The sequence below is a fragment of the Notolepis coatsorum genome (genome assembly GCF_963971535.1).
Source record: "Notolepis coatsorum genome assembly, chromosome: 3".
Lineage (NCBI taxonomy): Eukaryota > Metazoa > Chordata > Actinopteri > Aulopiformes > Paralepididae > Notolepis > Notolepis coatsorum.
In genome coordinates this window covers 157,355,160-157,371,362 of record NC_140167.1, presented here as the reverse complement: position 1 = coordinate 157,371,362, position 16,203 = coordinate 157,355,160, and the positions used below count along the sequence as shown (strand labels likewise).

At 43.1% G+C, this 16,203-nt stretch overlaps 1 protein-coding gene across 1 annotated transcript in view; it reads right to left on the bottom strand.

The window, feature by feature from the left end:
• The window catches only part of galnt13 (polypeptide N-acetylgalactosaminyltransferase 13), a gene marked incomplete at both ends in the record, with an annotated part of 244,921 nt that overhangs the window by 49,193 nt on the left and 179,525 nt on the right, over nucleotides 1-16,203 (bottom strand). Inside the window, 1 exon segment of the mRNA XM_084310931.1 lies at nucleotides 12,535-12,674. Coding sequence (XP_084167057.1) covers nucleotides 12,535-12,674 — 140 coding nt within the window.

The window sequence follows — 16,203 nt, the reverse complement described above, 5'->3', positions numbered from 1 at the left end:
TACATTATACATACGTTTAAGCAGCAAAATCCTGTATTAGCTACTACACAGACCAACAGATCAATGCCATTTTTAACAAAGTCCAGCAATTTTAGGAATAATATATAGCGCAAAAAGGACCTTTTGTAAACTCACGCACTTTCGAAGTAAAAGTAAAACGCAGTACTTTCAAGTACATTCCAGAACAGTTGCGATTTATTATACTTTATACTTATAGCACATGCATGAGTCTGGTCTTCTTTGAAAGGTAACATTCTTACACAATAAAGAAAAATCATCATGCGATTAAATGCATAAATTTTTTTTTACTTGTAATTCTTTCTGTAGTTAATTAATAGAAATGAATGCGATAAAGTACCAGCCCTAGTAAAAACACTAGGAAAATGTGATATTACCAGAGACACTGATCACTGTGTGTCGACTTGTACGGTTGTATGTCTCTGGTTAGAGAGAGAGAGGAGAGAGAGAGGAGAGAGAGAGAGAGAGAGAGAGAGAGAGAGAGAGAGAGAGAGAGAGAGAGAGAGAGAGAGAGAGAGAGAGAGAGAGAGAGAGAGAGAGAGAGAGAGAGAACATATATACATTCGAGACCCACCAAGCCACCATTATCAAAAGGATAAAAACGCAAGAAAGCAGCTTATTTCCATTGCGGTCCTTCAGATGTCTGAAGTGAGTAATATGCACTGGTGAGTGTATGCCTGGATGTGTGTAGGTGTATGAGAGTATGAGTGCATGATAAAACATGCACTTGTCAGAGCCTGTGGGTAAAGCGAGGGTGTGCCCACCACGCAGGGGGGAGGAAAACATAGGGAGATAAAATACAGTAAACAAAAATTATAAAAAGGTTTAAAGGTGAACCTTCTCTCTCTCTTCTCCATCTCCTCTCACCAGGTTATCCACCACCCATTGAGTTATCTTTTTCCTACTTACGCCACACCACACCACACTTCACCATTCACTCATCCATACACTGCATTGCACTGATTCTTATCCATACACATTCATTGTTTATTCTGTTGTTTGATTATTATAGTTAAAATAAATCATTCTGTTCGTTTGCTTTCACGCCGTGGACTCCCTTCTTGTCACAATTGACCCGTTTGTGACAGAAATTAAATCAAATATCAGAAGTTCCGGGCCGGGGACCACCAGAGGTCCTGGGAGAGGTGCCAGGGGGTCTGCAGCCCAACAAGGACTAGTTTAATTTCACTATTTTCCCATTAACTAGATGTATGTACAAAGCTGTAGTATTAATATGTACAGTTGTAGTATTAATATGTATAGAGTTGTAGTATTAATATGTACAGAGTTGTAGTATTAATATGTATAGAGTTGTAGTATTAATGTGTACAGAGATGTAGTATTAATATGTACAGAGTTGTAGTATTAATATGTACAGAGTTGTAGTATTAATGTGTACATAATTGGAGTATTAATGTGTACAGAGTTGTAGTATTAATGTGTATAGAGTTGTAGTATTATTATGTATAGAGTTGTAGTATTAATGTGTACAGAGTTGTAGTATTAATATGTACAGTTGTAGTATTAATAACAGAGTTGTAGTATTAATATGTACAGATTTGTAGTATTAATGTGTACATAGTTGTAGTATTAATATGTACAGTTGTAGTATTAATATGTACAGACTAGAGAGAAAAGACACTATGGTAGTAAGTCATACTGGCCAGCAGCGTAACTAATAAGAGTAGGTAAGGGATATGTACAGATATATATTATAGATATAGTATTAATATGTACAGTAATACAGGTATAAAGAGACTATGGTAGTAGTGTAATCACTGTACATATTACTACTACAACTCTGTACATACTTCTGATTAACACTACACTCAGTAGTACTAATGTACAGTATACGTTATACCCAGTTTAATCACATGTACATTGTATATTACTACTGCACTTTACTGTAACATTTGCACTCTGGTTGGATATCAAACTTATTTTCATTGTACTGTACTTGTACTGCATGATGACAATGTGTAGATATGTTCCTCATAGATCATCACATAGCAACCACTGGTGTACACATAGCAACCACTGGTGTACACATAGCAACCACTGGTGTACACATAGCAACCACTGGTTTACACATAGCAACCACTGGTGTACACATAGCAACCACTGGTGTACACATAGCAACCACTAATGTACACATAGCAACCACTGGTTTACACATAGTAACCGTTGTTTCTTCCAACATGTAGGACCTATGGGCATCTAAACATTCTGTGAGATAACTTTATTTGACCACGTTTTCAACGGCCAGTAGCCATTGTGACATCATAATTATACCATCACCACTATCACTACTGTCTGTCCTGCCACTCACTACTGTTCACTACTACTGTCATGACATTGTCATTATTTCTTGCACTTTGTTCTATTATTCCATTATCTATGTACCTACTCTAATGGTAAATGACTGCATTTATATATCTCTTTTATCCAAAGCGCTTTACATTTTGTTCCTCACATTTGACCCATTCACTCACACATTCACTCACCGACGGCGGAGCAAGGTGCCGACCTGCTCATCGGGAGCAGTTAGGGGGTTAAGTGTCTTGCTCAAGGGACACTTCAACACGCTACACCCTGCACGCTACACCCTGCACGCTACACCCTGCACGCTACACTGCAACACCCTGGCGGAGTCAGTGGTCCCTGCCTGCTTCAAGATGTCTACCATCATCCCTGTACCGAAGAAACCCTCCCCAACATGTCTCAATGACTACAGACCGGTGGCACTCACCTCTGTGGTCATGAAATGTTTCGAGAGGCTGGTCAAGGACCACATTTGTGCCTCCCTCCCCAGTGATATGGACCCTATGCAATTTGCATACAGGACAAACAGGTCCACTGACGACGCGGTCTCCCAGGTACTGCACAGCACCCTCTCTCACCTTGACCGACAGAAGGGGGGCTATGTGAGACTGTTGTTCATTGACTACAGCTCAGCGTTCAACACCATAGTCCCCACCAGACTGGTGGACAAGCTGATCGAGCTGGGTCTGAGCTCCGCCCTGAGCGCCTGGGTACTGGACTTTCTGAGTGAAAGGCGGTCAGGGTGGGGGGTCAGACCTCCAACACCATCACCCTGAGCATCGGGTCCCCCCAGGGCTGTGTTCTGAGCCCCCTGCTGTACTCACTCTACACACACGATTGTGTGGCCAAGTTCAGCTCCAACTCCATAGTGAAGTTCGCAGACGACACAGTGGTGGTGGGGCTGATCTCGGACAACGACGAGAAGGCCTACCGGGAGGAGGTTGAGGTACTGGAGCGCTGGTGCCAGGACAACAGCCTGCTCCTGAACATTGGTAAAACCAAGGAGCTGATCGTGGATTATAGGAGAGGACAGCAGGAGACACACACACCACTGATGATAAACGGGGCTACCGTGGACAGGGTGAGCAGCTTTAAGTACCTGGGGGTCCACATCTCAGAGGATCTGACATGGTCAACACACATAGACACAGTTGTAAAAAAGGCGAAGCAGCGCCTCTACCACCTGAGACAGTTAAGGAAGTTCAGAGTATCGGGGAAGATACTCCAGTCCTTCTACTCCGGAGCTGTAGAGAGCATATTGACCGGAAACATCACTGCCTGGTATGGAAACAGCACAGCACAGGACAAGAAGGCCCTACAGAGAGTGGTGCGCTCAGCCGAGCGTACCACGGGTATTGCACTACCTCCCCTGCAGGTTCTATACAACAAGAGGTGCAAATCCAGAGCCTGCAGAATAATGAAAGACCCCCACCACTCCAACAACAGCCTGTTCCAGCTGCTGAGGTCAGGCAGACGCCTGCGAACCCCAGCTACTAGGACAGAGAGGCTTAGGCTCAGCTTCTTCCCCCAGGCCATCAGAGCCTTGAACAATGAACACTGAGTGCCACAGAACACTGATCTATCCACACACAAGCACACATGAGCACACACACGACACGCACGCTGTGCACGCTCACACACCAGCAGCCACTTTAACACTTTAACATGAGCAGACACACACTCATGCCGCACACGCCCACACTTATGGCCAAAAAGGAAAGGTCACTTTAATATTAGTATAACAACAGTAACAGTGTATTGCACTACCTAAGCTACCTAGCATGTCCTATATGCCCTGTAAATAACTATGTACAGATAACGAGATGTCCCACCATGTTACCTGTTACCTGTTTATTGCACAATGTTTTTTTTTTTATTGGATTCTATTACATGTTGTACCACTGTATTGCACATCGTTGTGGGCAAGACCACCCGCATTTCATTGTATACTTGTATGCCGTGACAAATAAAACTCTTGAATTGACTTGACTTGACTACCCGGGAGGAGCGGGAATCTAACCGGGAACCTCCGGATTACCAGACGACTGCTGTCATTCCAGAACTATTTATCATTGGCACCAAAACCACCCTCAGCAGATCCGGACCCATCACTCACTATTAACGACTCAACCATCACCCCCTCCCCCCTAGTTCGCAACCTCAGCGTCATCCTGGACCCCACCCTCTCATTCGACCCACATGTCCGTTCCGTCATCAAAACCGCCTACTTTCACCTCCGCAACATTGCCAAAATTAGACACTGCCTCTCCCCCCCTGCCGCTGAATCCCTCATACACGCCTTCATCTCCTCCCGCCTCGATTACTGCAACTCCCTCCTCACTGGCATCACCTCCCGCTCCCTCCATAAACTGCAGATGGTCCAAAACTCAGCCGCCCGCCTCCTGACAAACACCCAGTCCCGTGACCACATCACTCCTGTCCTCCACTCTCACCACTGGCTCCCGATTAAGGAACGCATAAACTTCAAACTACTACTCCTCACCTTCAAATCCCTCCATAGCCCCCCCCCCCCCCTACCTGACTGACCTCCTTCTCCCTTACCATCCCACCCGTTCCCTCCGGTCCTCTTCCACTGCTTCCCTCACTGTCCCGTCATCCAAACTCAAACGTTTTGGTTATCGGGCCTTCTCACACGCTGCACCCCGACTCTGGAACACCCTCCCTCAGACCATCAGACTCTCCCTCACTCTCCACCTTCAAATCCCGTCTCAAAACATACCTGTTCTCCCTAGCATTTAACCTTCCCTATCCATAACCACCCTCCTCCAACCTGTCGCCCCCCGTTTCCCCTCCCCTATCCTCTCTGTCTGCCTCCCCTCCCCTACTGGCTCCTGTATTTTTTGTTGTCTCTTACTGTGGCTCTATGTTCCTGTGTATTCATATTGTTCCCTGTTTTCCCTGTGGTTCTATGTTTCTTTTGTTTCTTTGTTTTTTCTTTCTGCCTACTGTCAGCGACTTTGGGTTACTGAGAAGCGCTCTAGAAAATAAATTAATTATTATTAATTATTATTACATCTTCTGTCGGGAGGAGAGAAAATGGTGGTTTTTCAATGTATGTGATGTATAGATTGGGGAAAGATGGTAGCATCTAACGGTGCCAGGTCAGAGAGGGCAGAAATGTGTTTGGCTTAGCAGAGGTTGGTTCAGAGCGAGGGAACACCACACTGAGCAGGGTGTTTTGTTTAGCTGAAGACATAACACTGATAGCAGGAGGGAGAGAGGTTCATCTTAATGCAACAGTGAATGAAACTGCATTTTAATGTGTGAAAGGTTAAACGCAGTTGTCATGACAACACGTCGCATGACAACCAGAAGGCGGGGCCGTCGTTGCGACAACGAACATCTATGAGTCGAACGGTGTTTCCGGGTGTAAGGCAGACTAAAATCTGACTGAGACTAGGAGGGAAGGAACCAGGAGAGACTCTTCCTCCTCCACCACGGAGGGGGGGGGGAAGGGAGAATGCCACATCATCATTACAGTAGCTTCGGCTAACGCGAGGAGGGTTAGGCTAACGAACAGGCCTGAACACTATTGGACTGAATCACAAAAGGACGATAGACGAACACACCGAAAGATCATTAGAATAGACTCTTCAAGGACGATACAATTTGATAACATCTGATAACATCTGATTATGAGGTTCTGTTTATAGCAATAAAACAACGCTTCTCCTCATAAGGTATTTCACGGTGTCGGAGTGTCGAATTCTTACGCAAGTGGAGAATTATTATGGTTTATGGATTGCACTAACGGGGGGGAGATAAGGATCTTATCAACCGGTATCGGAGACGTCAGGACCATTAAAAGTACACAACGCAGAGGAATTGGATGGAGAGCCAAACAGACGAAGACGTGATACTGGCCAGTTTGATCAGAATCTTACAGTTGATGCCGTTGGGACCCGGATTTGCAAGAGATTAAAACAACGGGAACAGTTGGTTGTTGATGACAGCCGGATTTGCAAGAGATAAGAACAACGGATAAAGACTTTTTCAATAATGGGGCGACAGTGGACAACAGTCATCAATGTGTGGGAGAATCATGATCGAAGCAAGGCCGGCCAGCCCTGGGAGAGAGCGTCGAGTCGAGCGGTCATGAGGCGAACCAGCGCTGTAGGGGAAACAGCGCTCCGATCAAAAATGTGAGTTCACTGTGCACACGGTTGTTTTGATCTTTTAAGCCAAATAAAAACGAACAGATAGTGAATCCGTAAACGTAAACATTTCTAGTTCGACAGAGAGAATGCCAGCTGTAATAATATGAGCAGAGAGCCATGGTGAAAATCGAGGGTGTTATCTACAGAGAATGAAAAGCAAACGTGGCAGGCTGCACAGTTTTGGTTTAAGGAGGGTAAATGCGAGATGAGGAAAGGGGGGGGGGGGGGGGGGGGGGGGGGCGCTTGAATCAGATCGAAAAATTGTTGATGGTGGGACTGTTTTCATAACAGAAGGAAAGTCGAAAGGAGATTGTACCAGTGTGTATTATGTCCGATCAGGCAAGAGTATTAGTCTGAGAAAGCGTCCCCTGATAATGGATAGGAAAGAGAGGAAAAACAGCTGTGTTTTCAGGCCTTGGAAGGAAGGGCAGCGGCCGTTTGTTGAGAGAGTAGCCATTTGCACCGAGTCAAAATGGCCGCAGAGCCACGAGGGGTTTAGAATCAGGAAGTGACACGTCACCTACAATCCTCTAGACTGAGTTTTGGCCGCCATCTAGGGGGGCAGTGGGATAATACAAGCAAATGGAGGAGGAGTAGGTCGCCACCTAGTGGCGGAGGGGGGGGGGGGGGGATAGTGCTGGGGAGTTTCCATTACCCATAGGGGAATATTTAGAGTTTAAGTTAATTAAGGAGTTTAATTTTTTCAAAATTACCAACTGCTTGTGTGTATACACGGTGGTGTATGTGAGAACTTTGTAAAGGAACTCAAAGTGTGGTATAGAGCGACGGGACAGCTCCAGGGCGACGGTAGACAGCCCCGTAGGGTATATAGAGCGACGTGACAGCTCCAGGGCGATGGTAGACAGCCCCGTAGGGTATATAGAGCGACGTGACAGCTCCAGGGCGACGGTAGACGGCCCCGTAGGGTATAGAGCGACGGGACAGCTCCAGGGCGACGGTAGACAGCCCCGTAGGGTATATAGAGCGATGTGACAGCTCCAGGGCGACGGTAGACAGCCCCGTAGGGTATAGAGCGACGGGACAGCTCCAGGGCGACGGTAGACAGCCCCGTAGGGTATAGAGCGACGTGACAGCTCCAGGGCGACGGTAGACAGCCCCGTAGGGTATAGAGCGACGGACAGCTCTGTTGTATGTTAGATGATAGTACGAGTACGTATGTGAGTTAGGGGCAGGGAACCAACCTGCTCTGTTGTATGTTAGAGCGATGCTCGGTTGTATGTTATTATCATAATAATAAGATCGATATACAGGTTAATTAAATAAGTTGGTAGCACTTTATAATAACACACTGTTATAATACATTTATACGGTATTTGTAGATAATGAACTAATCATGAACAAACCATTTATATACATTCATAAATGATTATTAAATCATTTATAACTATATTTGTATAACATTTACAGATTAGTTCTACATTATTTATAACTCATTATCAACATTGTTTGTACTTGATTTGTTCATCATTAAATAATGTTGTTTAATGTGTAGTAACACATTTGTAGATGCTTTGAAAAATGGATATGAAAAAACGACTATAGTGCATCTCCATTTATTTTTCATGTTCAACAAATGATTTGTTAAGACATTCATAAAACATTTATAAATCATTTGCAGATGCTATCGTGGGGGCCAATCTAAAGTGAAGCCTATTCATCATTAACAAATGTCTAATACAGTTAATTATTTGTTTACTTTTTCATCACGTTACAAATGTTGTAGGCAGCTTTCGGATACACCCTTCTTTGTGACATCAAACAGTGACAGAATTAGGACTAAAGATAAATGCAATTTTATTAACATATAAAATACATGTGCATGACAGTGTAACTGGGGGGGCACTAGGACCCAGGAGTACCCTGGCCAGGTAGAGTATCTAGAGAGGAAGTCTCACGCGAGCGAGACTTGACGTCACGTGTGTTGCCGTCTGTTTGAATGGAAGCACAAGTTATCCGTGCTGCGTCTATACTTTCGCTTTTAATAAGGTATGGGCAGGTTAAACACCTTTTTTTGTTGGTAAATCTATTCCATCATTTCCGACCTACAAACAACTCTTATGTTGTGTAGACGTTCGTGTAGATGTGGTGGGCGCTAACCTTACATTTGTTCATAATGTGTGCTCAGTGTCAGTGTGCTCAGTGATGATGACACGACACAAATAATTATTACTCTTGTGTGTCGTGTCGAACAAATGTAACGTTAGTGGCCACCACATCTACACGAACGTCTACACAACATAAGAGCTGTTTGTAGGTCGGAAATGATGGAATAGATTTACCAACAAAAAAAGGTGTTTAACCTGCCCATACCTTATTAAAAGCGAAAGTATAGACGCAGCACGGATAACTTGTGCTTCCATTCAAACAGACGGCAACAGTGCAACACACGTGACGTCAAGTCTCGCTCGCGTGAGACTTCCTCTCTAGATACTCTACCTGGCCAGGGTACTCCTGGGTCCTAGTGCCCCCCCAGTTACACTGTCATGCACATGTATTTTATATGTTAATAAAATTGCATTTATCTTTAGTCCTAATTCTGTCACTGTTTGATGTCACAAAGAAGGGTGTATCCGAAAGCTGCCTACAACATTTGTAACGTGATGAAAAAGTAAACAAATAATTAACTGTATTAGACATTTGTTAATGATGAATAGGCTTCACTTTAGATTGGCCCCCACGATAGCATCTGCAAATGATTTATAAATGTTTTATGAATGTCTTAACAAATCATTTGTTGAACATGACAAATAAATGGAGATACACTATAGTCGTTTTTTCATATCCATTTTTCAAAGCATCTACAAATGTGTTACTACACATTAAACAACATTATTTAATGATGAACAAATCAAGTACAAACAATGTTGATAATGAGTTATAAATAATGTAGAACTAATCTGTAAATGTTATACAAATAGTTATAAATGATTTAATAATCATTTATGAATGTATATAAATGGTTTGTTCATGATTAGTTCATTATCTACAAATACCTTATAAATGTATTATAACAGGGTGTTATTATAAAGTGCTACCAATAAGTTTAATTATGAAATAAGAGGGAGTTCGATCTCCAGTGGGGCCTTCTCACACCTAATAAATAGGCAGAGTCTTGAGGGGACACGTCACCAGAAAGAACTGGCGCGCGCTGGGGGTCACCCGTGGGACAAACGTAGAGCGCCGAGTGGGTATCGTTTAGCTGCTGGTGTCACGCCGGAAGACAACAAAACAGGGAACAGCCCTGTAGGATTAGATATGGGTGTTGAGAAGGTGGGGGACTAATAGAGAACGAATAGCGCCATGGGCTGTAGGACACTCACACCGTCCAACAGTCTGAAAGGGCGTGGCCATGGCAGGGGCTTGCAGAGGGAAAAAATATATAGAGAACGAGCTGCAGGCCCAAAGCCACGGTAGACTAATAGAAAACACAGGGTCGAGTGTACAGAAAAACTGCCGGCGTGGTGTTTCTGCTTTCAGAGTCTGGAGAGGGCCGACGGCGGTGGAGATGAGCCTCAACCAAGATGACCGACAGGGCGGAGATGACCGACGGGGCGGAGACGGCCGACGAGGCGGAGTCCAGCGGTCGTAGGCGGTGTTGCCCAGGGGAGAACGAGGCGGACATCGGAGGGGCCTTCCCGGCGGAGACGCTATTTAGAGAGCGTTTTGAAACAACAGAGCACGGGCGGTGAATCATGGACAAGCAGGGACTTCCTTTCAGAGTCAATCAGGAGATCGAGAGACGAGACAACAGCGAGAAGTCCTGTGTTCATTGATTAGGAGTATGAGATATAAATGGAGGATTCATATATAAGATATATGTATAGAAGGATATATATATATATAGAAGGTAGATAAGAGGGAGAACAGTAGAACAACAGGATATAATTATTGGGAGCAGACAGGGGGGCTCCAATGGTTATGAGTCGTTGGATGTTGTTGGTTTTGGTGGTCGGTTTCGGTTCCCTTTGTGCACGAAGGGGGGCGCAAACAGACATCAGGCAGCAGGATCACTGGGTTGACCGTGGGCCGTCTTCGTTTCTTGTGCACAAGAGACGAGGTTGGTTTGCTTCAACCACAGGCTATTTTTGGCATAATTAATTAAAAAACCAAATAATGATTTATGATTCTGAAGGGGTGATAAGAATCAAGGGGGGATTGAGAGAAAATGGTGGTTTTTCAATGTATGTGATGTATAGATTGGGGAAAGATGGTAGCATCTAACGGTGCCAGGTCAGAGAGGGCAGAAATGTGTTTGGCTTAGCAGAGGTTGGTTCAGAGCGAGGGAACACCACACTGAGCAGGGTGTTTTGTTTTGCTGAAGACATAACACTGATAGCAGGAGGGAAAGAGGTTCATCCTAATGCAACAGTGAATGAAACTGCATTTTAATGTGTGAAAGGTTAAACGCAGTTGTCATGACAACACGTCGCATGACAACCAGAAGGCGGGGCCGTCGTTGCGACAACGAACATCTATGAGTCGAACGGTGTTTCCGGGTGTAAGGCAGACTAAAATCTGACTGAGACTAGGAGGGAAGGAACCAGGAGAGACTCTTCCTCCTCCACCACGGAGGGGGGGGGAAGGGAGAATGCCACATCATCATTACAGTAGCTTCGGCTAACGCGAGGAGGGTTAGGCTAACGAACAGGCCTGAACACTATTGGACTGAATCACAAAAGGACGATAGACGAACACACCGAAAGATCATTAGAATAGACTCTTCAAGGACAATACAATTTGATAACATCTGATAACATCTGATTATGAGGTTCTGTTTATAGCAATAAAACAACGCTTCTCCTCATAAGGTATTTCACGGTGTCGGAGTGTCGAATTCTTACGCAAGTGGAGAATTATTATGGTTTATGGATTGCACTAACGGGGGGGAGATAAGGATCTTATCAACCGGTATCGGAGACGTCAGGACCATTAAAAGTACACAACGCAGAGGAATTGGATGGAGAGCCAAACAGACGAAGACGTGATACTGGCCAGTTTGATCAGAATCTTACAGGAGGTAGCTGCTATGCCACTTGAATTTCCCCAAGGGGATTAATAAAGGAACACTTGACTAGATTAGAATGCTCACATCTCTAAATTCGAATCTCACATGAGATGGTACACCTGGAGGGTTTATCCAGCAGCAGTACTGTCTCTCTCAGAGTGCACTGCGCTTAGCGTGTCTACATCTGTAGATAAGGAGCGTAGGTTTGGCTGATAAGATAAGATATTCCTTTATTGATCGCCTTGGGGGAAATTCAGGCATCATAGCAGCATGGGGGAGGGGGTAGGGGAGGTACAGGTACATGGTAATAGTAGAAGACATGAAACAGGTCATAAAAGTATAGTACAGTAGAAAAGTAAAAATAAAAATAGGCAGTGTAAACAATATAACAGTATAATTAACTCTGACAGGGTTCTCACAGACATTGCAAAATTTAATTCAAGGACTTTTAAGTACTTTTCCATGCACTATTTTTGATTTTAAAGGATGTCACTCGAAGGATACAATTCACCTTTAAATGCTGTTTTTTTAAGCATCTTCTTGGCCTGCTTGCCAGCTAGAGCAAGCTAGAGCATCACACGCGAAGAAATGAGGAAAAGCAGTTGGAGCGCGCGAGACAGTGACTCATCAGATTTTATTAAAACAGAACAACAACAAAAATATTTCTTGATTCAGAACAATTTGATCATGGATCAACAAAACATTCAATGTGAATGGTTGATTTGAATTTCAATGACTTCTTAAGCACCTTGTTAAAAAGATTAGCTGTTTTCAAGGATTTCCAGGCCTTGGCTTTTTAGTGTGTACAAAATCAAGCACTTTAAGCACTTCAAGGACCTTGTGCAAACCCTGCTCTGAATATACGCATATGAGCAAGTGGGCATATCAAGGTGCAGATGTACGCCCTCTCAGTCATATTTGCATTACAATAAATACAGTTACAATAGACTGGAGAGAGGGCCAGAGTAGGGGTGTAGAAGTATCTCATACTTCACCAAGTGAGTAGTATCTCCGTGGGATCTGGGAGTCTGGGTAGATGTTCTCCAGGTACCAGGCAAAGGGTTTACACTGCAGGGCGTCACGCAGGGCCTTACGGGAAGACACATCGCCGTAGTCCACCCTCACCACACCTGCAGGAACACAGACACACCCTTATCAACACCTGCAGGAACACAGCCACACCCTTATCAACAAGGCTCGGGACCCCCACTGACACCCCCCCCCCCCCTACACACTGACACCCAGCACTGCCCCCCCCCCCCCCCCACACTGTGTTACACACCCTTACTGGACTATATTATAAGAAGAAGAAGAAGAAGAAGAAGAAGAAGAAGAAGAAGAAGAAGAAGAAGAAGAAGAAGAAGAAGAAGAAGAAGAAGAAGAAGAAGAAGAAGAAGAAGAAGAAGAAGAAGAAGAAGAAGAAGAAGAAGAAGAAGAAGAAGAAGAAGAAGAAGAAGAAAAAGAAGAAGAAGAAGAAGAAGAACTTGATTTATATAGCAAAGTGCTCAAAGTGCTTCACAGCAAATACCATAAAATGAACATAGGCATAAAATGTGCATACAGTTGACAGAATAAAAGCAATGCATAAAGTGCAGACATACGAATAGGTATAAAAGACAATAAAAGTAGTGCAATGTAGAAAGTGCAGAACTCGAGAACTATTAGGAATGTCTGCCCACTAAGTGAGTCTGACTTTGACCACCAAAACCTGCATGGACTACAACATATGACGTATATGGTGCCAGTTAGGGCACCTTGTGTATACTGCACTTTGTGTATTTCATTCAAACCTTTATTTATTCTCGAAAGGACAATTGAGGTCACCCTCATTTTCAATGTCGTCGAGACGTTACAGACATTTCAATGCATACTTTTTTTTTTACAATATAATAATAATAAATATTAATAACTATCTATAGCACTTTTCATACATGGACCGCAGTCCAGAGTAGCAAATCCACACAGCAATTAGTATAAAATGAACATAGGCATAAAAGCAGCATAAGTTATATAGAATAAAAAACAATGCAGACATAAGAATAGATATAAAAGACAATAAAAGTAGTGCAACATAAACGTGCAGACATAAGATCGTGTATTGTGCACAATTGTACAGCTCTGGCCTATTTTATAATTATATTCTATTGTGCTTCTATTTAAATTATTATCATATATTTGTTTGTATCTACTTTATTCTCCTCCTATTTTTCTGTGTTTTTCTCCCATCCCAATTTTAGTCGTTATGCCAATTCCCCCCTCCCCTTCCTGGTTGTTGTGCACATTTGCCACCCACTTGCCGGTCTAGGGAGTCCTGAAGTCTATCACATGCTTCCTCCGATACATGTGGAGACAGCCAGCAGCCTCTTTTCACCTGACAGTGAGGACTCTCACTGGGGAAGTGTAATGCGTGGGAGGATCACACTACCCCCAGTTCCCTCCCTCGCTGTGCAGGCGCCCTGACCGACCTGTAGGAGTCGCTGTTTACAACGACCAGGACCCACCCCACCGGCTTTCCACCCGCTGACACTGCCAATTGTGTCAGTATGGACGACCGACCAAGCCGGAGGTACCGCGGCAGCCGGATTCGATCCCACTGTCTCTGCGGTGGTAGACAGACGCTTAGTCCGCTGCGCTACCCGGCCACCCATTATTTTAATTTTGTTTATATTCCATTTGATTGTCTGTCCGTCAATGCCGCACCAAAAATGACCAAATCAAATTCCTTGTATGTGAAAACCACTTGGCAATAAAGACCTTTCTGATTGTGATTGTGACCAGATGAACGTCAGGCTGGTGTGCCGTGATGCAGGAGGCTCGCCTTCACAGTTTTACCTAAGTGTAATAAAATGTATTTCTCTTATGAAAAGAGTCTGCACTGCTCTGTTGTATGTTAGAACTTTGTAAAGAAATTCAAAGTATTAAGAGCGATGCACTGCTCTGTTGTTATATCTTTTTTATTGAACAATTGTATCACACTTTTTACTGTCCGTTCTATTTGATTATTTTTTGCCTATTTTTAAACTGAATCAAACCGCACTTTTTTACTAATCTATTCTATTTTATTTTACTGTGATTTACCTTACCTTGCTATATTTTTTTTATAAAATGTTTTATGCTCGCTTATGTCTGTATTTCTTACTATTGTGAAGCACTTTGAACTGCAATTTCTGTATGATAAGTGCTATACAAAAAAATAATTATTATTATATCCGCACATAATATGACCTCTGCTGTGAATTATTGAGGAGCTAGAGAGTTTCGGTCACAAGGACCTTCCTCAAGAAATAATATAATAATATCATCCAGGAAGAGGGATCAGGTTGCCATCCTGAATCTCCTTCTTGGAACTTTGCCTATATTTATACGTATAATATAGTATAGTATAATATAACCAATAGGGCATACAGACCCTCATCTGCACCTTTGTTTACACTATTTACTTTCTCATAATTTTACATTCAGATACATTTTTATTATTCCCTATATTTATGTATTTCTACAATTACCCTGCCCATATCTGTACCTCCCCTCCCCCCTGAATCTGACGCCCACATTTCCCCAAGGGGATCAACAAAGGAATATCTTATCTCTTATTTGATCTTTTCTATTGAAACAAACATCCAAGGTCAGTTAACGTTCATTCACTGAAGTGTGGGAGAGAGAGAAAGGCAGACACTGTCTATGTCCACTACCAGATATGACCACCAGGGGGACCCTCAGTTTCATTACAGTGTGTACACTACAGTATGCCATCAATGGCACTTGCTTATCAGAACAAGATGGGTGATCAAGGTTGAATTTTCTATGTGAGCGAGAGCAGTACTGAACATCGGAACAAAAATGTCCATCATACAACACTGTGGACAATACGTCATGCTTACAATATGTCATTGTGGTTCTATGTCCTTGTAAAAAAATCATAATACACTGTGACTAGCCTTGGTGGTCATCACAGCAGATACTGTAGATACTATATCTATATCAGTTTAATCACCTGTACATTGTATATTGCTGTTGCACTTTACTGCTACATTTGCACTGTGGTTGGATGCCAAACTTATTTTCATTGTACTGTACCTGTGCTGTATAATGACAATACATTTTAATCTAATCAAATATAATGTCCCTTACTGTACCTACTCTTACTAGTTACACTGCTGGCCAGTATGAATTACTACCATAGTGTCTTTATACCTGTATCACTGTACATATTAATACTATATCAATATCTTTACATATCCCTTACCTACACTTACTAGTTACACTGCTGGTCATTATGACTTACTACCATAGTGTCTTTATACCTGTATCACTGTACATATTAATACTACAACTATTACTCAGTAGTACTCATTTATATATTTCATATACTGTATTGGATACCAAACTTATTTTTCGTTGTACTGTACTTGTGCTGTATAATGACAATATCTTTTAATTTACCGGTAATCTAAATTGAGTTCCATCCACATGTGAAAGGTATTTCAGGGTCAGTATGTCATACAAATGAAACAATCATTGCACAAAATGTCACAACGTTATTTTTACAGTCATCTCCACACAGTCGCTACCTGCTAAATCTATATATAGCCCGAGATCACATGGAATTGCCCCCATGGGGGGGGGAAGAAACATCACAAGAGATCCAGAACAAAAACC